Raw genomic sequence first — 22,855 nt, forward strand, 5'->3', positions numbered from 1 at the left:
CTGTTAAGTCACAAACAAGCTTAAATGGAAGGAATGATCATTTCCTATAGTTATAGTCTGGGTTTGAATAAGAGAGGACTTTTGGAGTAATCACAAGTTATCCAAGTTTGGATGCATGACGGATTTCATTCAAGGTTTGATGGAAGGGGTGGGTTAGCAAATGTTTATGTGGTTTCTAATATACTGAATAAAATGTTGATAGTTTTCTGTTAAAATTACTGAAATTTAGTTCATATTACAAAGATTTTCGTTTTACTTTATGTCAATAACTTTCTCAAATGTTTACAAGAGTGAAGGACAGCTGTCTTGTACAGCCCCAGCTTGAGTGGAGGGGCGGGAAGAAAGGGCATGGGGGAGGTAAGGGGCATCTTCTGAAGTTCAATCTGAGTACAACTGAGTTCAGTTCAGCTGAGTTCAGTTCAATTCAGTTGTGATAGCAGAGACTAGTCTAGCTACTCTAGCTAAGTGTTCCTTTAATTTAGACGTATTTATTTTTAGATTGAAAGACATGGTCGATTAGCTGAACTTATATTAAACTGATCCATATGTTAAACACTTGTTATTTTCTTTTCTCTTAGTTGTCCCACCTTACTCATTGGAATATGGGTTGTTGCCTTTGGTGTTGCAGTAGGATTTGTTGTATTTAGGTAAGTTACATGAAGAAGACTAAGTTTTATGTGGTCAACGGTCATGTCTACTTACCTTGATCCTCAGATTATCTATATATTAATTTAATGTACATATGTGTAACAATACTTTTAAGGATTAAAAGTTAGGTCGTTGTGAAAATGGAGTAGTTTTAGGCTACCGAGTAATTATTAAATTTTTTGATTGAAAATTGTTTTTAGCAATGTATATAATTAAATTACTAAATGGAAGTTGGTTCTTACTTCTTTGCTTTGGTGTCTTTCTGGGTATTTTTTGTGCTACAGCGTGGGAATGTGCAAGACATGAAATTTATACGTACACATAGCAGGTATTATTAACCCAAAAAGACTTCTTTCATAATGGAGGACTATTAATATAATCTTTTACATGAGACCAGAAAGGCTCATTTATATTCTTATGAAAGAAAAAATAAATGGGCCGCCACTATGAAAGAGGTCTATGATTTGGGCCAGCATTATTTTTATGACTGGGTTGTTTAGCCAAGCAAATTTGTTTTCTTTATTTAGCTGTTGTTCAGTTCTGCCATCTTTTTTATTACACTGGGGCCCTCGAAAAAGAGTAAGTAAACCAAACAAGTCTTCAAAATTAATTTGAATTATGCATGGAGTCTTTTTTTTTCTTCTTCTTCTTCGTCCTCTGATGCTGCTGTTCCTTCTTCTCAAATGAGTGTTTCTCTGGTTGAGAAATGTATTTTGCCGAGAAGTTTTCTTGGTGGATCCAAGTCAAAGAAAAATAAAAAAATAAGCTGCTTTAAGCAAATTTCTTCAAACCAAGAAAATTTGAAAGGATGCAACAAAATATTAATATTCTAGATTTTTATTCATTTCTTACCAGAATAATGAGGATCTTGATCAGCAACAAAAAGTTGTTTCAGGGACATGTACTATTTGTGGAAACTGTAAATGTCAACGTCATAGGTGAGAAATTTAATTCTTGATAATTTTGTTTTGTATCTTTTTTCAGTGTAAAACAATCCACAACAGGGGCAACTGCATGCAGGATCAAACAAATCCATATTATAAGACATGAATCAAACACCTCCTCTGTATTACAAAAGCGACTTTTGTTTGTACATGTATTTAACCCCATCATGCAGTATACGCAACAGCTTTTGATAATTCATTTTGTGGTTAATAATAAAGCCTGGTACCTCATTGTTGTAGAACAATGATAATAAATAATAAAACATGAAAACCAATCTAAGAATGGAGTAAAGATGATGTATTGCATTTATTTGCACAAACATAATTATTATAAATAATCACATGCCACTATATGTTGTCCAATAGTTATTGTTATAAAAAATTGTACTCAATGTCTTTCTTTTTATGGGCAGTAAAGGCCCACCTACAGCTAATTTTAGGAAATTGTCAGCACAACCTACAGATTAGTTTGTTAATTAATCACTAATCTGTAGGTTGTGCATCAAGTTAAATGCATGATTTCCAAGAGAAATATCACAAAGAGACTGTGTTCAGTGCCACAGTTATGTGTTTGTTGTTATTTTTTATATCAGTGTATTATGAATCAATCAGTAGATTTAGTTTTGTGAATTATCCAGAGTAAGGAAAGTGTTATCAGCTAGCGCCACTTCTGCTTGGCTGAAAACACTTACCTTGACCTTGATCATGTTCCTGGATCACAAAAACCTTATCTAATAATAATTATTGTTATAAATTGTTTATAAAAGGAAAAGAATAATTTTGAGCACTCAAGCAGAGTAAGATGAACTTTTTCTTTATTTTCCCCACAATAAGACCAGAAATTTCAAGGGCAAAGCTCAAGGTAAGTTTTGTAAACAGAAATTATTTCAGTTCCAGTATATTCCTTTAATATTAAGCAATCCTGTCACCATGGAGCTACATTAATAATTATTGTTGAATTGTTGTTCAGTCAATGCAGTGAAACCAGCCTTTTTATGTAAGAGAAAGGAAAGCAAGGACTAAATGAGCATCCTAAAAATGTAATAGGGATCGGCTTACTCTAACTATGGTCATTCCACTACCCAGGACCTACCTTATAAAGAATCAAAATTATTTTCCACCACGCTATAAGGAACACCCTACAGCTGTAGTTTATTGAGGGGTGCGATGTACATTATAGTGTGACCCAACTAAATTGCAGATACTTAAAATCCTATAAGTCACCTACATAGAACTGTTTCTATCAATATGCTGATAATTTTTCAAAAACTTATTTTTTTTTCATAATTTTATATTTTTATTTTTAAGACAAACATTTGAATCAGCCTTTGAAAGTCAAACATCAAAGCGATTTTTGCAAATTGCTTAATATACATGTATTTTGCCTATATTCCATTTGCACAAGCTTATTTCCAGCTACATTTTTAACGTTCCTTTTCAACAATATTACCATACTCTACATTTCTTATCCTAGCCATGGGAGGATCTCCTCATCCCAGAATCAGTGGACAGTGCCTTGCAAGAGGTCTGATTTTACTCAATTTATATTATTTAAATTAAATGTTCAGTGATACTTTTAAAAGTATTTGTATAAGTAATTTTTAGACTTGAGAGTAAGTTGGCATTGACAGTGCTATCCATGAATGACATGACTATGGCCTTATGATTTTTCTTATTTTACTTTTTTCAGTTTCTTAGTCTTCTTCTTCAGAACTATATCTACAATTGGTACAGGTTAGTCAGTTTATATAAAAACAGGAAAAATACACACAATATAAAATTTTGGTGACATAACATAACTATAAACTAGTTATAGTGACAAAACTCTGGCTTTGGGAGACAAAACTTCACTTGATATGACTTTGTTACCTTTATTAATAATTGTCTTTTCTTTACTTACAAACACTGTCTACCACTCTTTAGGGAATTAAGCTGTAGTGAAACTTGTATTGATGAAATCCGCACAAGCATCAGATATATGGCAGCTGTGCTTATAAAAAGGATACGTAAGGTAAAGCAGCTTTTCATATTGAGATGAAATAATCAAATAGTGTACGTCAAGGTATCAAATGACTTCGAGATCAATTTGGAATTTTTCTGCCCAAGATTTTTTTCAAAAAGTATCAAAATTGCAATTTGAGCTTTTTGAAAAAACACATGAGTAATGAATTCCAAATTGAAGGAGAAAAGTCACATGATTACCCCTTAAGAATATATACATGAAAACATTTACCAGTCAAAATTACAGGGTAGTGGAATCTGTTTATATTGGCTACTGTTGAGAACCCAGAAAATACTTGTTTTTGCACTGTTTGTACTAAAAACTGCATTCCTCTCAGCCAATCAGATTCAATTATTTTTTTTTTTGTGGTATATTTATATTAGCATAGAAAAGCTGAATACCAACAGGACTTGTGTTTTGAATATATTATTAAACTATAACTTGGCATTTAACATAGGGCAATCAAACTTGATTTATTGTGACAAAATTGTAACAAAATTGGGAACGTCTTGTGCATTTTTTATAGAATGACTCATATCCAAAATTAGTCAGGTCATTAGTGCTTTCGAGTTAATTATGTATTATATATAAAAATGTACCAGAAATGATTCAGTCACTCTTGTAGCTGTACGACTGTGAAGTAGGTTATGGCTCCTGTTTAGTATGAATACATGAATGTAAATCCCTTTTATCAGATATTGAAATAATTGAACTGCTAATGTAATGCATGTATGCTGATACAGGGGAAAATGTTCTTTATTTATGGTGTTGCTTTAATACTTTGCAGATCGACATTCCAACTCTAGTCACAGAAAACTTGGGGAAAGAAGGATTAAAGCATTTAGAGACGTACCTTAGAGCCAAGGAAAAAGGTTACTTAAAATACCATTATGAGTGTTGATTTAGTGATATTTAATATTTATACTCACTTTCTTTATTTTTTATGTTTATTTGCCTAACATCCCGGAAATCGATTTGATTGCATGTACAACTCATGTAATTTTAGGGAACTCATGTTACGTTAAGTAATGTTAACTTGATAGCAGTCAGTGAGAAGGCAAGACTTTTAGACCTCCCTAGTAACAGTTTCATCAGAGTGTGGTGGAGGAAATAAATTCAAAGCAAATGGGCGGTAATAAGCTTCTTGAGAGGTAGCAAGGATGAAAAAAATAACGTATTGGAGTCTTTTTTTAGTGTCAATGTATCAGGCAAAAACGTACTATTATTATTGAGGACATTAGTGGTCTGATCGTGAATAATGTGACTCAAAAGATTGAAAATTTAGCATTCAAAATAAAAGTAATCTGTAGTGATCAACTTACCATCTTTTTTCCTTGTACAGTAACATTGTCACGTTCCACCAGTCTGCAGACAGCTATTCTGGAACAATTTAATCCCAGAATGCACTGTGCACTGCAAAGCCGTCCAATGGAACTTCAGTATCTGAGAAAACTATCAGAGAGCATTCTCCCCTTTCTGTTACCTCCAAATGCCTTGCGATGCAGGTACGTTACAAGAAAGCAGTCTTGCTATGAGCCATCACTACTTCCATACGTGTCCATCTTAAGCGACGGTAAGACGGGCAACAAAACGTGCAACTTCAATTAAGGTTTCTAACCACCTACCTCTCTCCTAAGTCAGCATTAACACTTACTTCTCACTTAGGGCAAAAGTACGACCTAGGGGAGGGGCAGATGGTCAGTAACCCAAAAACTTCAATTGATCCTCTAGGGATATCCAACTTGTTTTGGAATATTGCTACAAAAGGAGTTGAATACTCATATTTTGCGCCCGGCGTTTTCTCGACATCCACGAGTCAAGCCTGTCTTGCAACAGATCAAGTTGTTACAGGTTGTAAAACGCTGTTGCAAAAAGTAGAACTACTCTCTACTTTCTGAAACAACTTTTCACAGCCTCCAACAACCTAATTTGTTGATTCGTAAGTGGTAATTGAACTAAGACGCGCAAAATCGCTTTTCATCTCGTTTCGCAGCAGTGTCGCAAAACAATAACTGGAGCGAGTTTGGTTGATTTTTTTGTTGGTTTTTATCCTTGTTCTGGGAGGTTTTTTCTATAGAAAAATCTCGTTTCTTCTTTCCTCGAAATCGATCTTTAAGTTTTAATTTGAACGAACAAGGGAGAACACTTGTATTTTAGGTTTAAAAAGTTTCATTTTTGCGTTTTAATATGCATGCTTCATGACCGATTATATTTGTTTTGAAAAACGGCGCGGTAAGAACGCGTTTTCAGTTTTCAAACACCAAAAACATTTTTTACTAAAATAACAACAAGGACATCAACAACATAAGGTAAAGTTTCATGAACGTTTAACTGTAAAAATGGTAACCTTACGCTCTGAACTGCTTTTCTTGGTTTTGTGAATTTCTCTGTTGTTGGACCGTGGTTTTCTGTGTAGAAATTGAGTCTACTGTTGCATTGTATTTCAGGAGCCTTGTATCTTTGCTACGAGAGTTATTAGCCAGTGCAGTCTTTTTATCGGCAGCTGACAAACTTTCTGACCCTGTAAGTTGAAAAAAGAGAAAAGAGTACAGAATTTAGTGGCGTTAACTCTTTAAGTCCCCGGGGGGTTCAACATATATCATCACAGGCGCGGATCTGGAATAAATACTGATCGATTTCCTAAACGAGGGCCGAAGGCGCAAGCACTATCTAAGGGGGTCTGGGGGGCGGGCCCCCCCAGAAATGTATTGGTGTTTAACTCTTTAAGTCCCCTTTCCTGGGTTTTCGAGTCACTCAGTAAGCATATTGCCCAGGTTTCAACTTGGAAAGTGTTTTTAATTATTAAAAATATATATATTATGAAAAATCTGTCCGATTTCCGTAAAACGGTGGAAACCGGTGTGGATCCGCGCCTGCATCAAGGGAAAGACTGCTATGACAATAAGTTATGTGATCACCTTAAGGCTGGTTTTCACTAGTGATGGAGTCGGAGTCGTGATCAGAAGCGTAGAGCTTTACGATCTAGTTAAAACAGCGTTCTGATTCTTTTGATTCCGCTTGCGACTCCGTCGTTTACGATCAAGTAAAAACTGGGTCGTCGAAGTCGCAAGCAGAAGCGGAAGAACTAAACCAATTACAAAGCATGGGAATGTGCATTATGATTGGTTTATCTTTCCGCTTTTGCTTCCGAGTTCGACAATCTGGTTTTCACTAGATCGTAAGCGACGGAGTCATAAACGGAGTCTGAAGAAAGTGGAAACGTTCTGATTCTTTCGACTCCTATTCTGTTGCGCTTATGACTTCTTACGACTGCGATTTTTGATTTTCACTGGGTCCGCATAAGCGTGAAAACCAGCCTTTGCGTAGCATGCGTCATGCTAGAAGTATATGATGTATGACATCATCGAAGCGGAAAAACTCCCTTTTCGTCCGTCCACTCGTAAATGAGAAGCCGGCATTTTCAACAATCTCCACTCTCGAGAAAAAAAGATACGTTTTTGGTGACCGTTTTCACGGGATACGTGTGGACAGTAGGCCAAACCGAGGAAAAACATTCGGTTTCAAACAAAAACGGATATGTGTGAATGGGGGCCTAAAACTCCCTAAACACCAATGAAATACCAGGTGAACTTTTGCGCGAAAACATGGTATCTTTACACGTGAAAACAACATGTTATCTTTAAACGTGAAAAGATCAGCTTTGCTATTGCTACACAATAAAACGACGTATGACTTTAAAGAAGTTTATTTCTTCGTTTTAATAACTAAATCTGACTTCTCATTTCTTGAAAGGACTTTGTTAACAACTTCCTCCTGATATTGTTGGACAAAGAACCAGTAAGTGGGCTGTTTTAGCATTTCTTCGGTGCATGTTATTTCAAGTTAACATGATGTTGTCGGCTTTTTTTTGCTGCAGGAAATATTTTATTCACCTGTTTACGGCTCTAACTCTTTGAAAAATCGCGCGGCAACGAAAAACAGTAGCCGCGTCATGAGCTTATTAAACCGTGGAGCCATCTACTTACACTCCCACAGTATTATGTTACAGACGGTCGAACATGACTAAGACATATCATTGTTTGCTGTTTTTGCCTGGCTCTTTGTTTTCCCGTTTAGACTGTTACTAATAGGATTATTGAGAAACGGCGAAAAGGTCTAATGTGCTTAGACTACGAGCAGCCTCTCTTTTTTCTTAGTCCGTCGAGCAAAACGCGCGAGACACGCAAATGACCACGCGCGTGACTGAAGACGCGAGACGGGAGCCCTCGTTTCGCGCGTCTTGCGGCTTTTCCCCTCCCGCGCGCGTGCACTGCTCTCACTAAATCTGAAGAAAAAGAGAGACTGCTCGCAGTCTAATAATGTGCTGTACTTTAAAGCGTGTCCTTTATTTAGAAATTAGTGAGTAACATCTGAATCTAACACCAGTTCTGACTTTTTTTGTTCCCAGATGGTGGCTTCTGATGAGCCGCCGAGTCCTAAAGTTCCTCTACTAGCGAAGTTTGCCAAACCGCGAGTTCCACTTACAAACTCAGTAAGTTAATCACTGCCTTATTTACTCTCCACAAGAGTTACATGAGAGTTAAAGCCTGTGCGCTCTAAAGCTGTTACTGACGTCCGACGTAAAGTTTTATGAAGTTGGCTCAAACTCTTCATTTGTCAACAGCTTACGTTACAGTGTGTGCTTATGTTCATCTCGTTGTTTTAATTTGCAGGCTCTTCATTTGTCAATAGCAGACATTCTTCACGCACAATCCGCCTTATTTCCTTTCATGCAGTTTATGAAAAGTGAAGGAGCATTGAACATACTTCAATTTTGCCTCACCGTTGGTAGGATAAAAAAAATGTTCAATGGAAGAATCTCATCCCAGTTGCAAAAAGAAAGCCTGAAAAATTCAGGCTTGAATAGGATTCAAACTCTTGACCTGTGCAATGCCAGTGCAGAGCTCTGCCAGTTGAGCTAACAGGCCAGCTGGGAACCTTTATTTTGAAGGTCAGGCTTTCATGTCGTATCTCCAATAGTTGCGTCTGTATACTGCGATGATCTTCTTTCATTTAATACCGAGACACACATAGACACTGAGATCAAAGATTTCAAAATGACATAGAGAATATACACTTCTTCGTCCATTCTACTTTGTTCACGATAACGTCCTTTCAATAAAGGCATGGTAGACTTACCCTGAGATCAGGCTGTGTTTTTGTCTCACTTGGTAAATAAACATGATAAAATTCCGGTGGAAAGGTCGAAGCGAAAACTGGCCTCAGCAGCTTAATCGTTTAAGACTAGTTATTTCAGGCCCAATTTTGGCGCGACTACGTAAAATTGATGAGAGAAGGCATGAAAGCTGCTAATATGAAATTGGGCCTGATCTCAGGTTAGATAGACTTAAGTAAATTTGTATTTATTAGACTAGTGACTAGCGCTTTTCGCGCTCTTGAATATCATCTGCTACTCACCTCTACTTCGGTGCTATATTTATTATTCCAGAGGACTTCAATAAGAGAATTTTCACCCCAGAAATAACAAAAGAAGAAGAGGTTTTGCTCATTAAAGAGGTAAAGTAGACTTCGCATTATATTTTAATACAGAAATGACGACAAGGAAGGCTTGTTGTACTGCGCTATTTCGTTTATCTGATCTTCTACTAAATTTTGTCACTACATGTGCACGCCCATCCTGTAATTGTTGACGGAGATGATATATCTCAAAAAATCATAAAAGCTTTAGATTTAGGGTTCATATCTTGTGATGTTAGTTTTTATTTTTAGTTACTCCTTACAATCTAGCCTTGTGATCTCTCAGAGGATTAGAAGACGTTCGCGTTTGTTCACTCTTCTCCGCATTTTTTCGATTATTCGCTGCGTTTTTGTCGTGTTGGTTTTAGGACAGTCGCGCAGAGTTTTTAAACTTGTGGGGCCAACGTCTTCACTTCATTTTTTTGGTATTTTAATTCCAATGAGGTACAAAATAGTTGAGACATAATTACAGTATTTCAATTAATTTTGGCGACAACTGTAGCTTCACTTTTCTTCACTTTTTTCAGGTCAAAGAAATCTTCCGTTCCTACTTTGACACCGCCGCAGTTGATAGAATAAACTTTGACGCAGAAATCGTTAGAGAACTAAAATCATGTAAGTCATTTATAAAGAACAACGCCTTTAAGCCTTCAAGCAAGCTCTCGGCTCGGGGGTAAATACATCGAGGCGGCGGTGCAGGAGAGTTCGCTTGCAGCCTGAATTAGAATGATTTCTCTGAATATAATTCTCAGTGGGCCCCAAGCCAGTTACATCGGATGTAGCTGGCTTGAGAAATGTAAAGAAAAAACGATTTATTCTTGCGAGCGGAGCAGGAATTAGACCCATTTATATGTCTATAATAATTGGACCATTTTTCTTAATCGGAAAAGGAAAATGCTCTCCCTTAGGGTTGATTTCCACTGTCGCGTTTTTTTTACTTGCGTACGCACGTAAAAATTACGCAACAGTGGAAATCAACCCTTAGTTACAATTTGCTGAGACATCATGAGTTTAATACATCGCTACTTATTTTCTCAGGCTACACTGATCAGGAAGATTAGTCGTGACCTTTGCTTGATTCTCTTTCCTGTTTGACTTTTTTGTTTTCTACTTCTAGTGGTAAAATAAGCAATTGATGTCCCTGTGATGATAAATTTCTGTAAAACCGACATCGGTATAATAACCATACTCTAAAATTGTTTCGGTTAATTGTAGGTATTAGCGGCAATGTTGATACGATGGAACGATTAAAAATGGCAACGTTATTATCCAGGTAGGTTTGTTTAAAAACACAAAAAGAAAAAAGTTGTGACTTAAGTAACCCGCGTATAGTTGATCTACCAATAAGACGCTAGAGGTCCGGGACGCTAGAGGTCAGTTTTGATTAAGTTATGTTTTGAAAATCTTCTTCAACGTATACCTGATCTTGAATGAAAGGCCCCGCGCCAAATTCTTCCACCATATGAGCCTCTATAAAAAAGGCCATTACCGAGTTCCAAAGACTCTCACTTTTAAAACGAGGCTAAATGCAAAACCTTTCTTGTGAAAATGAGTTTTATTCGCGTGAAAATAAAAAATCGTTTTCATATCAATGTCTTCGCACTTAGCCTCGCCTTGAAACAGAGGCTTTAGGCAACTCAGAAATGGTCTATTTTTGCGTACGTTGTGCATTCTTAGGAATGAGCGTCAGACATTTAATTTGCTATCTTAAGCGATCTTGAAAATTGACGGCGGTTTTCTGTTTGCTCGATAATACATTTGCATTGTTAAGACCATTTTAAATGAAAACTTTCACGACTTAACTGTAATTTATCTACTAATTGAAATATGACTTTACCGATTTTTTAGAGCTTATGAATATGCGTATAATCTTCTGGAGACAACGTTTCTTCCTCTATTTTATCAAAGCGATGATGTAAGTACCATCAACTGCCTCGTTGTACTTAAACGCGGCAAAACGCATACGATCAAGCCACTCTGATTTTTTTTTTTCTCTGTTATTGGGTGAGAGAGTGGCAGGAGATTTTTAAGCCAGCCATAAAGAATCCACAAGAGATCGTTGACCTCTTTCGAAAATTACGCGAACACTACTTTGAGTCATCCACAATTCCTCCTTACTTTCCCTGATAGGGTAAAGTTGGTACTGAAACATGCGTACACACGTCACAGCACAGTCACGTCACACACGTCCCAGCCCCAGCTATGCGATTGAGCGTTAGAGACTCAGCCTTCTCTTGACAAGCTTGACGGTTGACGTCACATCCGATCTCGCCGAGGACGACTGAAGGCTTTTGCGCATGTACATTTGGCAACCGTTGGCCTTAAGAAGACAGATTATGCTCTTAATATTTCTTTTAATTTGAGGGTATCTTCATTACTATAGTTCCCTTAAATAATGGGTTACTTTTTCTCTACAGTATTTTTCTTTGTTGTGTGGAAGCCGATTGCCAGCCAAACCTTTATACAAACCAGCTTCCAGGTAATGAGCCTCAAATGCCATTGTGCTTGTGAGATGTTATTGAACGATAAAAATTGTATAAGGAGCTCGTCAGCTAATCGGAAACCGTTTTCTCAAACTTGAAGCCACCTAGGCGAGTACTGTATCCGCCCTTCCCTCATTCCCTTCCCTCCGGACGGATACAACCGTGATGCTCGTTGCTAGGAGTAATTTCCGTCTCTGTTTTAGTTTAAGTACTTTCTAGTATAAAACGATGAGTTGAAAAAAAAGCTATGCGAGTTTCTTATATAAGGAATATACGTTTGTCGTTAACATGAGGCCGTCTTTTGTACTCCTAAGCTACTATATACTATACAAAACTACTATAGCTTCGTGGTCTCATGGAGGTCATTACTATTGCCTTTTCGCAGAGTTTCGAAGAAAAAGTTTGATCCCCTAGCGGAGTTTTCACGGCTGGCAGGAAAACTCAAAGATAAAATGATGAATCCAACAAAAGGTAATCACAGCTCAGTGGCCTCGATTGGTTTATAACATATCGAACGTTCCTTTTATTGCTTTTGTAAGGTGTATGTCTTTGAGCTCGTAATCGTACGGTGAAGGTGTAGTTTTGAGCAAGAGGGCACTAGGTATTTCCTGAGTTTAGCCTCAATCTTAAACTCCCAAACCCTTCGTCTGAATTGAAAAGAGTAAAAACACGATCAGTGGAAGGGGTGAGAATTAGACTTTGTTTCGTCCCTAATCCCATGCTGACAGATCGCGCCTCATCGCAGGCTACGGGTGATTATATCTTTGGCTTTATTTTACAACTTTTACTCTTAAATAGATTTTTTCAGGATTCATGGCAAATGAATCTAAAATGCGGTATTATATGAATCCAATACGTCGGCACGGCGGGCAAAGTCGCGTAGTAGAACGCGGAAAGTGACAAATGGATTATTGAATTGCCATTGCGTTGCTGTCTTTCATTAAATCCTTCGTTCCAACTTTCAGCTACAGCTAACTGTAAAATGTCTTCTAAATCCCTAGTTCACTATCATATCATGTATTAATCCTGATTTACCCAGGCACTGTAAACATGTGTCCCTTAATTTTTTTCAATAGATGATTCACCATACGAGGAAGACGCATTTGATATCCCAGACACACCACCGGTAAATACTACTCCTTACTACATTAGTCTCTTCTCAGTAGCTCAGGGTTCAAAGCTAATTTACACCGACAGAATATTCGCTGGCGGTCACCCGGCCAGTCTCTTCACCCAGCCCTATTCCCCCAGAAAGTCACACAGTTTTGCGATGTGTGATCAGACAATACAGCAGTCGATCGCTACGACAGAAGAACGCCGAGGGAATAGGTTTCTCCTCTAATAATGACAACAATGCTTTAAATCGAACCCACCAACTAATCACTAACAACCACGGTGGTTCTATAGTCTTACTCAATAGATCGACACTATCCCGCTAATTGTGGATAATATAGTCTTAAACTATTTGATAATTGAATAAACTGTTGTTGTTGAAGACCTGCAGTACGCAGTCGAAACGTCTAGATCGATATGTATCTAAGTCACAATCGTAAGAAAAACGACTAACGAAACCGTTTATGCACGTTTCTAGTTTATATGAACTTCTTCCATAAAGTCATTGCATGTACAGACCAAAAGCTCCAGCATCTCTCGCCACTTTTAATGATGTCTCCCTTGGAAATTTATGCGCGCAACAAATCACGGGTCAAAACCCAACAGGAGTACCTTGAAACGCTACCATTTTGTTTCCTTTGATGGTACAGATTACGATTTTTTTTGTCAGTGCTCCGTCGTCAACGCGTCACGTTTTTCCTCCTTTAGGGTTTTGATTTGGAAAGCGAAGAAGAGATGGAATTGGAGGAAAAAGAATCACGCGATCTTAGCATGTGGAAGATAACTATTCCCCACGTGATTATGGAAACGAAACAGGTTTGTTGTGGTTATGCAACTATTTATACTCAGAGAAAGTTGAAATTTACAGCGGTTTTGAATTGTTACGGAGAGTTATTTCGCGATTGGTTTGAGCGAAAGGTACGGTGATATAAAACGGGCAACAACAAAAAAATGTTCAACTTTGCGCCTTTTTTAAAACACCTGCGAAAAAAATCCTTGCAAGGCTATTTGTTGCAAGACAGGTTTGAACGTGGGCGGTAAAACGCGCAACATTGCTATTCAACTCGTTTTGCAACAATGTTAAAAACCAGTTGCGCGTTTTTGTTGCCCGTTTGTGCATCAACCAGTCTACCTCGGACTCTCTCGGTCTCGACGTTTGAAGTCTTTGGAAAACATAAGAAATGTTGAGAAGACCTCTGATTTTCAATGTTAATCACCTATCACTTTTTATTATAGCTGTTAAAAAGTTTTTGCGATTCGCCAAATACTGATTAGGATTAAAAAGACTTTAACTTGTAGAGTTCCGCTTGAGTTTTGGCTACAGAATTTGTTTCATTTGCTTTACAGAAAGGCATCTTCATAATATCAGTTGAAAGACGGGATATAACGGAAGGTGAATATTTTACTCCACAGTGTAGCATAAATACAGTTGTAGTAGCTCAGGCCTGATGTTGGCACCATTATATTCACATCAGAGCGACGTAAAACTCTCGAGAAAACTAAGAGGAAAAGATATGCTCTGATCTTAAATGTTTTCCGAAAACTGGTATTGTTGGTTGCATACAGCAAAGCAATTAGCCTTTACCAATGGTGTCTCTTGTTGGCGTGTGTTAAAAAGTTTGGAGATGTGCAGAAACTTGTACGTTAACAACTGTAAACTATTGTTTATTCGTTAACAAAGTTATCCACTCTCGGAGGGAGATAGGAGGGAATAAGTCGAAGAGGACCCTGGGTTCGAAGTTGACGCAGCCGTTTTTTGTGTGTGGTCACGCAACGCTTTTAGGGAGGAGCGTTGCGTGACAACATTACAGACGGCGGCGTCAGCGACTACTTTTTAAAACTGTTTTCAAATAATTCCCCTTACTGTCGTTCACGTTTAGACAGTAACCATAATCGGATATTCTTTTTCTAACCTGCATTGTGTGGACAATTTTTTGGTGTGTAGACTCAAAGACAAAGGTATCAGTCTTCGTACACATTTGACATAGTTAACGTTTACTCTCTTGGATACTTTGACTGGAATATTGTTTGTTATTCACTCGCTTTAAACTTTTGACCTGAAAACAATACTAAAACTCTTTTTAAAGGTTTGCTATACTGACAACATATGCAATCAGTTGCGACCCAGTTGTTCAAAACTTGGATAGTGCTATCCACTGACCAAATCACTAGCCAGTGGTTAAGTTTTTGAGAAAACCAATTTCATGTTCCACCGGCGGAATAGACATTTATCCAGTGCATAGCGCTCGCCGCCGTTTAAACAACTGGGGCCAGAAGTTTTGACTGCACTTAATTTTCCTCTCGTTGGTAAGCCTCTAAAAACTTCCCTTGTCAATTCATTTTGCGATTTCTCGCTCCACGTTCCTATTTATTTGCGTTTCTTGGTCCATTCTTGATCTGGGGCTGATGCGCGTAATTTTCTTTCCAAGGAACGTGGATGATACGTTAGGAGCTTGTCCGACTTTCTGTTCCATAATTTTATCCGAAAACACAAATAGTTTTAATACTCACATTCTGTGAATCATTTCCGATTTGATCTCTATGTTTAATTCTCCAGTTTCCCAGGGAGTTCAGTCACTGTCTTCGTTTGATCTGCTTTGACAGGTTGCTCACTGCTGTTTTTAATTTCTTTCTCCATTTTACTTAAGTTCTTCTCCATTTCCCCGAACTTGTGAGCCAAGCTAGAGGCTTTCCTCTGTACTGTGTCTGTTCGTTCCATCGATCTTTGGAGTCGTGATTCACTCTTGAACAGACTGGCCTCAATGACTTCTAGCTGATTTGTCAGGGTTTGAAATCTGTCTAGTAGTTCCTCGTATTCCATCATGATGTAGTAGATTATATCCAAATGTCCAAACCTCGTATTTGTTTCGCATGTGTTGGTCTTGTTGGTCTTGCTCGGCAAACGCCGATTTATGTGAATGTGAATTTCTTTGAAATCGAAACGTTTGATCGGCAGATAAAAGCCGCAACTTCAATGTTTTGTTCGGGGAAGAAATGGTGCGAAAGTTGAAAGGAGTTCGAAACAGGCAAAAGTGCGACTACCAGGGAAGCGGCGAATTAAAATCAAAATTGTCACCGCTATATTTGATTTTTTATAATCCTGTAAATAAAACTGTCAAATATAAAGCCGGGCTCTTCAGTAGATTTTTCAAGTGTTATTGACAGTTTGAAAAACTTCAAACTTTTTATCTCGACGCTTCCTGCCTCTTGTTTTTGGTTGATGCTGAGGGTGAAAAATCCAGTGGCGGTAGAAACTTTAGACGAATCCATCTTTAAACTTTCGTGAATAATGCCGGCAAATGAACGCCTTATTGTGGTGCAGTTCAGGACGGCAAGTTTACTTTTTTCTCCTGTTTCTCTCAGTGGTTTAAGGTGTTAAACGTTTTCCCCCAAATCGTTCATTTTTTAATTTAACTGACCCGCGGAAAAACCGTTTTTAGCAGCGCGAATTTGCTGTGCCTGCGAAAAGTTCGACTCATAATTGTTTCAAAAATTCATGTAACGTCTAGAATACGTCAAGTGTGCCTCTTTTAATTTGCTTAAAGCGAAGATCCTTTTAGGTACTTAGTCAATACAGAGGGCCATGAGCCTATCTATCGGCATAATTGCCGGATATGTTTTTCCAGAGACTATACTTAGCAATAAAGCCTTTATTAAACTATTAAAATTAGCCTGCTTAGGCAGCCAGTATTAGAAGAATATTGCACGATCTTGTGTTCGTAAAATCGATTTTTCCCCAATACGGACCAACGCACTATCTAAACAACATCCGTAACGATTTGTTCATATTTTGTTTTTGCAGCCACAAGATGGGATGTGGCGAGGTAAGCAGGGTTTCTGCCGCTCTGTTTATTAAAATGTCACACGATTTCAGATCAGACAAAGCCAAAAGCGTGTCATAGAGATTTATCAAACTAGTTCAAGTACTTATATCGAGAGTAACAAAAAACAAATCCAGTTTTGTTTTGCTTTTTTGTGAAATTAGAATGTTTGTCGCCATACTAACGAATCTCTCAATATTTTTGATAACCAAATATCTGTCAACAGTGGGATCCATCCTTATATATTGATATGGAAATAAGGGGATCTAAAGTCTTCAAATAATTTTAATTACATTTTAAAATTGTATTGATACAATGTAGACAAAGTGCAACTATTGCGTATAGCGTCGTTAATATGAGTTCTTTCAATCATTGACCGTTAGTTTTGGTTAAATTAATTGTGTTGGTTTATATGTTTTCCTCCGTTAACGGCTGGCCTGTAGCAATTTCTTTTGTTGTTGTTGTTGCATTTTGTTATCGCAGGAGACCTAAAGAGTTCTATGTCCTCCAGAGCAAATTAAACGAGTTCCATGGTAGGTCTTTAATATATTGTTTTTGTTTGTTTATGCCGCAGCAGCTACACAAACACAGCAGTCTCAACAATCAACGTCTACTCACTGCTCCCCAGCAAACCAGCAAATTATGTAATCCGTACCCAAATACAAACTTTAAGCTGTTTTCTGAGTGAATCAAACTTCATTTTGTAAAACTGCTTTCGTTGGCTTAAATTTAAATCGAAAAAACAATAAAGTTTAACATAAGTTCCATATAAGCCACGTTCGTAACAGTCCACAGGCAAAAATATTCTGGAAAGTCTGTGGTAACCTGCCCCTAATGTAGAAGGGTTTTTGCCTGGAGGACTTTGGGGGAGCAAACAAACGAAGAACCAAACAGTCCGACCAACATTTTTAAAATAGAGTGAAAACCTATGCCAAAATTTTAAACGGCATTTTGACGTGTTCGTTAGAAAAATAAGGAAATAAAACGTAGCCAATTTTATTATTTATAGGTCTTCTTCCAGTGAAAGAATTAGTTAATTCTGCGTTTTTATCCTAAGATCTAGTGCAATAATTTGGTAGTGTCTTTTCAGGAGAGATCGATGACTCGCTACTTCCACCGAAGCGTAACACATCACGAAGTATTACACAGAAGACCACAGCTGCTTATTTTGAAGCCTGCCGAGTGCAATTTGAGAGGTATTTACAGGTGAGTTTGCATTCTTCCGTGTGATGTCCGCGTCGATCTTAGGCCCGGTTCAGACACCGATCCACTCATGTGCCGAACCTAACTGATGAATTAAGTACGGCAAAAGAGCGGCGTCTGCATCAGTTTGATACGGCAGTTTTAATTTGGTGCGGCAGAAACCCCAAGCGGCAGAGTCTGTCGTATTATTTGACACTGGAGCGGCCGGTGATTCGGTAGCAGCTGCTCGGAAGAGAGGTCACCAATAGTGCCTAACCCTGACCCCAAACAATACTAAAACAATTGAAAGAATGACATGTCATTGTTTTCTGCGACCAATCAGGAGAGAACTTACGAGCAGCTCCTACACAACTGGGTGATTCTCAAGTGCCGAACCTATGCATACAGTAAATTTATATTTTTTTCTCACAATACCGCTCGTTTTTACGTATAAGCCCATGGCTTACAACCGGCGGTTTAAGGTATTTTGTGTTCATTCTTTCTCTGTTTTTATTGTCAGTATCTCTGTTCCAATCCACTGCTGAGAGGAAGCGCTCTGCTCTTCAACTTTCTCTCACCTGATAAAGAATTCAGTAACATGTTTGTTCCTGAAAAAGTTGGCGACAAAGCCGGTAAGATCGCTTTAACTTTTTTCGTTTTAGTGTTAAATAGGTGGGTCAGTCAGAAAAAAAGCATCTGCCTATGCTTTTTATTTTTTCCCGAAGTTGAGACGAAATGGCAAAAGAGAGTTATATCTTAGAGTGCTTTTAAAAAATCATTTACTCCCTGACATACCGTGTTCTAATTTTTCTGGTCTTAACGTTTCTTTTTTGCTTTCCGCAAAAAGAAATATTACCGCAAATTGGAAAAAACGCTCGAACTTTCCGCCCCCAAATTTATTGCACTGTAGTTCTATACGCAAATTCGCTAAACAGGACTTATTAAAATAGTGTCTTTAATGTTATCAGTCCATTTCATCGCGGCTCTCTGTAAGCTGCAGACGTGAATACAAATGTACCCAGCAAGAAAAAACCTCTCTGTCCTAATCGCAAAAATTAGTTTCCCGAAAAACACAAAAAAATCGAAAATCCACAAAAATAAACTCCCGCAAAAATTTTGTCCCACACGCTATCCTTTTTTCTATATTTATACTCGCACATGTTCCTCTTAGAGTTGTGACATTTCCGTGTATTTTTTGTTTTTGTTTTAAACCATTCGATTCCTCTTGGATACACAGGCAAAAAAATTAAATCCATGACGACGATACTCAAGAAAGAGGTGGGTGAAATATTGTATTCCGTTAATGGCAGTGTTAATGGAATTAGAATAGAATTACCATTGAGTTACTGTTTAACCAAAGCTCCCAGGACTCGCGTGTGTTACGTCCCATGTAGTAAGGGTATATCCGAGAAATTTTGCTTGGAGAATTCGGAATCCTGGGCTTGTGGAATCCGGAATTCAGCTCTACGAATATAGGATTCTGCTTGATGATCGGGATTTTGAATTCAAGTTCCACTGATAAGGAATCCGTAATCGATTATCTGGATTCTAGAATCCAAGTCGGTCTTGGATAACCTTTATACTGGTGGGGTGAGATATAGTAAATTCGTTCACTGTACTGTGATATATATTCAGGACACTGACCAATTCGTGTTGCATGGTCATTGTCTTGTCTCAGTCTTAAATGTTTAACACCGTCTTTATTATACGAATGCCAGTGCGTGACCGTCTTTCCTAAGCGACACTTATCCAAAAGACCAGAATTTCAATTCATACTCACAATACTGAAATTGAGAACCATTCGTGAGCTACTAGCTTGCAAATCTCAGCATTTTAATTGGTGGCTTGCCGGGAGGCAATAGTGTAGTTTGTGTGTCACTTATCACTATATTAGATTATGTTCACACCATATCGGATAGCTCCTCGTGCCGACACGTACAGTTATCCCCCGGTATAGTGTGAACGTCTATTCGATATGTGACTCTCTACTTTAGAGGTCAGCGCGGCGCAGCTTGGCTCCGTTATAAGGGAGTTTTAGCAAAGTCGACGGCGACGGCAACGAGAACGTCAAAAAGCAACAGGTTTATTAAGCAAAACATCAAGTTTGCACGTGCATCGCGCTTTTTTGTACATTTCTTGCGTGCCGTTACTGCACGACTGCGACGTGAAAATGCCTAATTTCACGTTTTATGGAGGACTTAAACGAGCGACGACGAAATTTTTTTTCTTTTTCTAAACTTGAGTGCAGTCCCCAAGAAACCAACCCCAGGGAAATTTGCCTACATTAGATATTTTCAGCGAATTGGAATAAACGCGACAAAGTCTGAAAAAAAGCTAATTCATTTTCAAAGTGACGTTTTCGCTGCCGTCGACGTCATCGATGCTAAAACTCCTTATAGACCATCGCGCTGAAGTCACGTTTTTGTGTGTGAACAGAAACCCTATCCTGTATGGTTTTCGTGCCGGCGCAAAAGCTGTTCGGTAGAGTGTGAACAGAGCCTCAGTGTTCTGAGTTGAATTTTTAAAATGAGAAAAGACTGGCCGACCTTTTAAAAAGAGTGTTCATATTCTGGAGTCTATAAGGGGAATTTAACACTAGAATTTAACTTATTTTCCAGAAAGGACAGAATCTTGATTCTTTTCTACAAGCGTTTTTGTCTTCCACGGTAGAGCCAACAAAACGAAAACCACTGCCCAAGTAAGTTGCTGCATTGATGGAATTTTCTCTCAGTTTTTCCATTCTGATCAATTCGCAGTTTTTGTAGTATGACGTTATGAATGTACAATTTCTTTGTTTTCTGCAGAGGCATTTTAGAACAGTCACAAAGGCGAAGCGAGGTAAGGGTTTGGGATACTATTAAGAATCTTTCACGCTGTAGTCGCAATAGTGCTGTCATAACAACAACAACAAACTTTATTGATAAACAGATAATATTACAGAAGCATTGCCCGCAGCTAGTAAGGCTATTCGAGGCTGGACAATGCTTGAAAAATATGAAATTAAGACTAAGGTTAAGTAGTAATACTGGTTACTTCATCACACAGCCAATCAGAATCGAGTATTTCAAACACGTGACTGAATTAATTCACTCTCGACCAATCAGCGTCCAGGACTTCATGGGGGTTAGTACTACATGTAAAACCTTCACGAAAAGTCTCCCAACATTCCCCCGTCATGTAAGACACACGAGAAGTCATGTTTCAACCAATTTTATTCTGACGTCATACCTAGCGTTACAATCGGGACGTGTGTGACCTCCTATTGACGTCACGCCCATTTCGTTTTAAAAAGTTTAAAAAGTCATCAAAAAATGGCCGGGAAAGCGGTGGTTCGGTGGCCATCGCCGGTACTGGCAAGAAGTTCTCGCTTTCGGCCGATGAGTCCAGCCAGCCAGGTGGGACTCGAGGCTTACAGGTTCGAATCCTGTCGGGAACGGTTTTTTTTTTCTTTACAAATCTAATAAAATATCTACATTTTGTGCGTCGCACTCTGTCAACACTCGGTATCCAAAAGGATAACTGATTTGGCTAATGGTTACATCATCACTTAACGTGTAGTCTACCAAAGAAAGTATTGCACAGGGTATCAAAATTCTATAGAAAACAACAGGTGGTTCTAAAGTAAACCTTAACTCTTTTGGTTCTTAAATCAACTCCATTTTTATTCCTAATGAGTGGAAAGTTTATTTATAAAAATAGGAATAAGAGATGCGATCCCCTAGCAACACATGTCTTCTTATTTAGCGCTAAAAATCGGATATATAACAAAACACATACACACATACAAAAAGTGGAGCTGAAAACTCTCTATTTCAATTTTGACTCACCATTACGAAAGCGTTCTCTCCGTTCCATCTCGAGGAAACGACTAACTATTGAAATTTCAGCGCTTGATGAGCTTATGGTTTTGTCAATTTACGCGCCGTTAGCGTTGGTCAGTTAATTATGCGGGCTAACAAGTCTAAAGTTGAATACAAATTAGTTCATCTCTACAGCTAGACCCAAGGGAGCACCTTGACTTATTATTGTAAAAGCACAAACAATTGATAACTTAACAAGGATCAATTTAAACACGCGACAAATAAATTGACAAGACAAGAGATACAGTTTTAAAAACTTTATTGAAAACCAGTGACAAAAAGAGTCAAATAAACAGCGATTTGGAAGGGATGGAAATTAATTAATCTTCATCTTCTTCGCCCATGGAGTACTTGTAAGGTCTAACTCGAAATTTCTTATGCCGACGTTTCTTCAGCTGTTTGCCATGGGATTTATGATCATCCAAATAATTTAGAAATTGAATCCGACGCCTCTTGCGCTTCGGGCCTTGTGGTGATGGGGTTTCTACTGTGGGAGGAGGGGTCAGGAAAGCAGGATTTAAGGGTGGTGGAGGGGGGGGGGGGGCTTTCTTTGTCGGGTTTTTGAGAGATAGCCGCTTGTGTTAATTCAGGTGTTACATTAAAGGGGTTGAGGGGAGTCGAGAATACTGTCGTTGCTGTCGAAGAATCTTGTGTCCTTGATGTTAAGTCTGGAACAGTGCTGATTATTTCTTCCGGTCGTGTTCTTGTATTTAATTGTTCTTTAAAAGCCAGGTATCTGTTTTGCAACTGAAAGTATCGTTTAGCTTTTTCATCGTCCCGAAGATCGTTTCGAGAAAGCACGTCATCCATGTTGCCTTGTATTTCTTGCATAGCTGGAAGAAGCGGGACAGGCGAAAGAGTTTGCTGCTTCAGATATTTTAGAAGCTCTTGAGGAATATTTTCCTGAAACCCTGCTTGGTTAAAGCCTTCTTCACTGGGTAGGACGTTTGTTCGCAACCGACAATTATCTTGGGTAGTAGTTTTCAGATCAATCAGAAGATAACCAAAAGGTCTTTTTACAGCCTCTTCGTACTGATTTAAAAAGAAATCAGTCTGCCTGGGATACATTTGCTTCGCCAGAGTCAGGATTTGCAATTTGTCTCGTGGATTCTTGAATAACACCAGATAATGGCTGTTTAGGCTTATGCTGCGGCTACCTTTCCCCTGATGAAATAGATTCTGCACGATATAAATCACGCTCAGATTGCGATGGTGAGAACCACGAGTAAAGAGGTTCACAATTCGCTTGTCTTTACTGGCGTCAATCATCTGATCATCAAACACGATCAAATTCCGTTTGTTCACGTCAAAATAGGAATCCTGC

At 38.3% G+C, this 22,855-nt stretch overlaps 1 protein-coding gene across 4 annotated transcripts in view; it reads left to right on the plus strand.

Annotated features, from left to right (window-relative positions):
• The window catches only part of LOC140940317 (sorting nexin-14-like), a 32,096-nt gene that overhangs the window by 690 nt on the left and 8,551 nt on the right, over positions 1 to 22,855 (plus strand). Inside the window, exons 2-30 of one of the 4 annotated variants that reach the window (XM_073389251.1) lie at positions 579 to 647; positions 1,176 to 1,227; positions 1,504 to 1,586; positions 2,427 to 2,454; positions 3,067 to 3,117; positions 3,283 to 3,326; positions 3,516 to 3,603; positions 4,382 to 4,466; positions 4,937 to 5,099; positions 6,042 to 6,117; positions 7,348 to 7,392; positions 8,003 to 8,086; positions 8,268 to 8,382; positions 9,044 to 9,111; positions 9,600 to 9,687; positions 10,288 to 10,345; positions 10,921 to 10,987; positions 11,490 to 11,551; positions 11,941 to 12,026; positions 12,632 to 12,681; positions 13,377 to 13,484; positions 14,016 to 14,061; positions 16,471 to 16,492; positions 16,973 to 17,022; positions 17,580 to 17,695; positions 18,192 to 18,303; positions 18,909 to 18,949; positions 20,290 to 20,369; positions 20,476 to 20,509. In XM_073389251.1, the coding sequence (XP_073245352.1) occupies positions 579 to 647; positions 1,176 to 1,227; positions 1,504 to 1,586; positions 2,427 to 2,454; positions 3,067 to 3,117; positions 3,283 to 3,326; positions 3,516 to 3,603; positions 4,382 to 4,466; positions 4,937 to 5,099; positions 6,042 to 6,117; positions 7,348 to 7,392; positions 8,003 to 8,086; positions 8,268 to 8,382; positions 9,044 to 9,111; positions 9,600 to 9,687; positions 10,288 to 10,345; positions 10,921 to 10,987; positions 11,490 to 11,551; positions 11,941 to 12,026; positions 12,632 to 12,681; positions 13,377 to 13,484; positions 14,016 to 14,061; positions 16,471 to 16,492; positions 16,973 to 17,022; positions 17,580 to 17,695; positions 18,192 to 18,303; positions 18,909 to 18,949; positions 20,290 to 20,369; positions 20,476 to 20,509 (2,071 nt within the window). The remainder of the gene's footprint in view (positions 1 to 578; positions 648 to 1,175; positions 1,228 to 1,503; positions 1,587 to 2,426; positions 2,455 to 3,066; positions 3,118 to 3,282; positions 3,327 to 3,515; positions 3,604 to 4,381; positions 4,467 to 4,936; positions 5,100 to 6,041; positions 6,118 to 7,347; positions 7,393 to 8,002; positions 8,087 to 8,267; positions 8,383 to 9,043; positions 9,112 to 9,599; positions 9,688 to 10,287; positions 10,346 to 10,920; positions 10,988 to 11,489; positions 11,552 to 11,940; positions 12,027 to 12,631; positions 12,682 to 13,376; positions 13,485 to 14,015; positions 14,062 to 16,470; positions 16,493 to 16,972; positions 17,023 to 17,579; positions 17,696 to 18,191; positions 18,304 to 18,908; positions 18,950 to 20,289; positions 20,370 to 20,475; positions 20,510 to 22,855) is intronic. The other 3 variants (XM_073389253.1, XM_073389255.1, XM_073389252.1) reach the window with 3 other exon arrangements.

This window comes from Porites lutea, chromosome 6, assembly GCF_958299795.1.
Source record: "Porites lutea chromosome 6, jaPorLute2.1, whole genome shotgun sequence".
NCBI classification, from domain to species: domain Eukaryota; kingdom Metazoa; phylum Cnidaria; class Anthozoa; order Scleractinia; family Poritidae; genus Porites; species Porites lutea.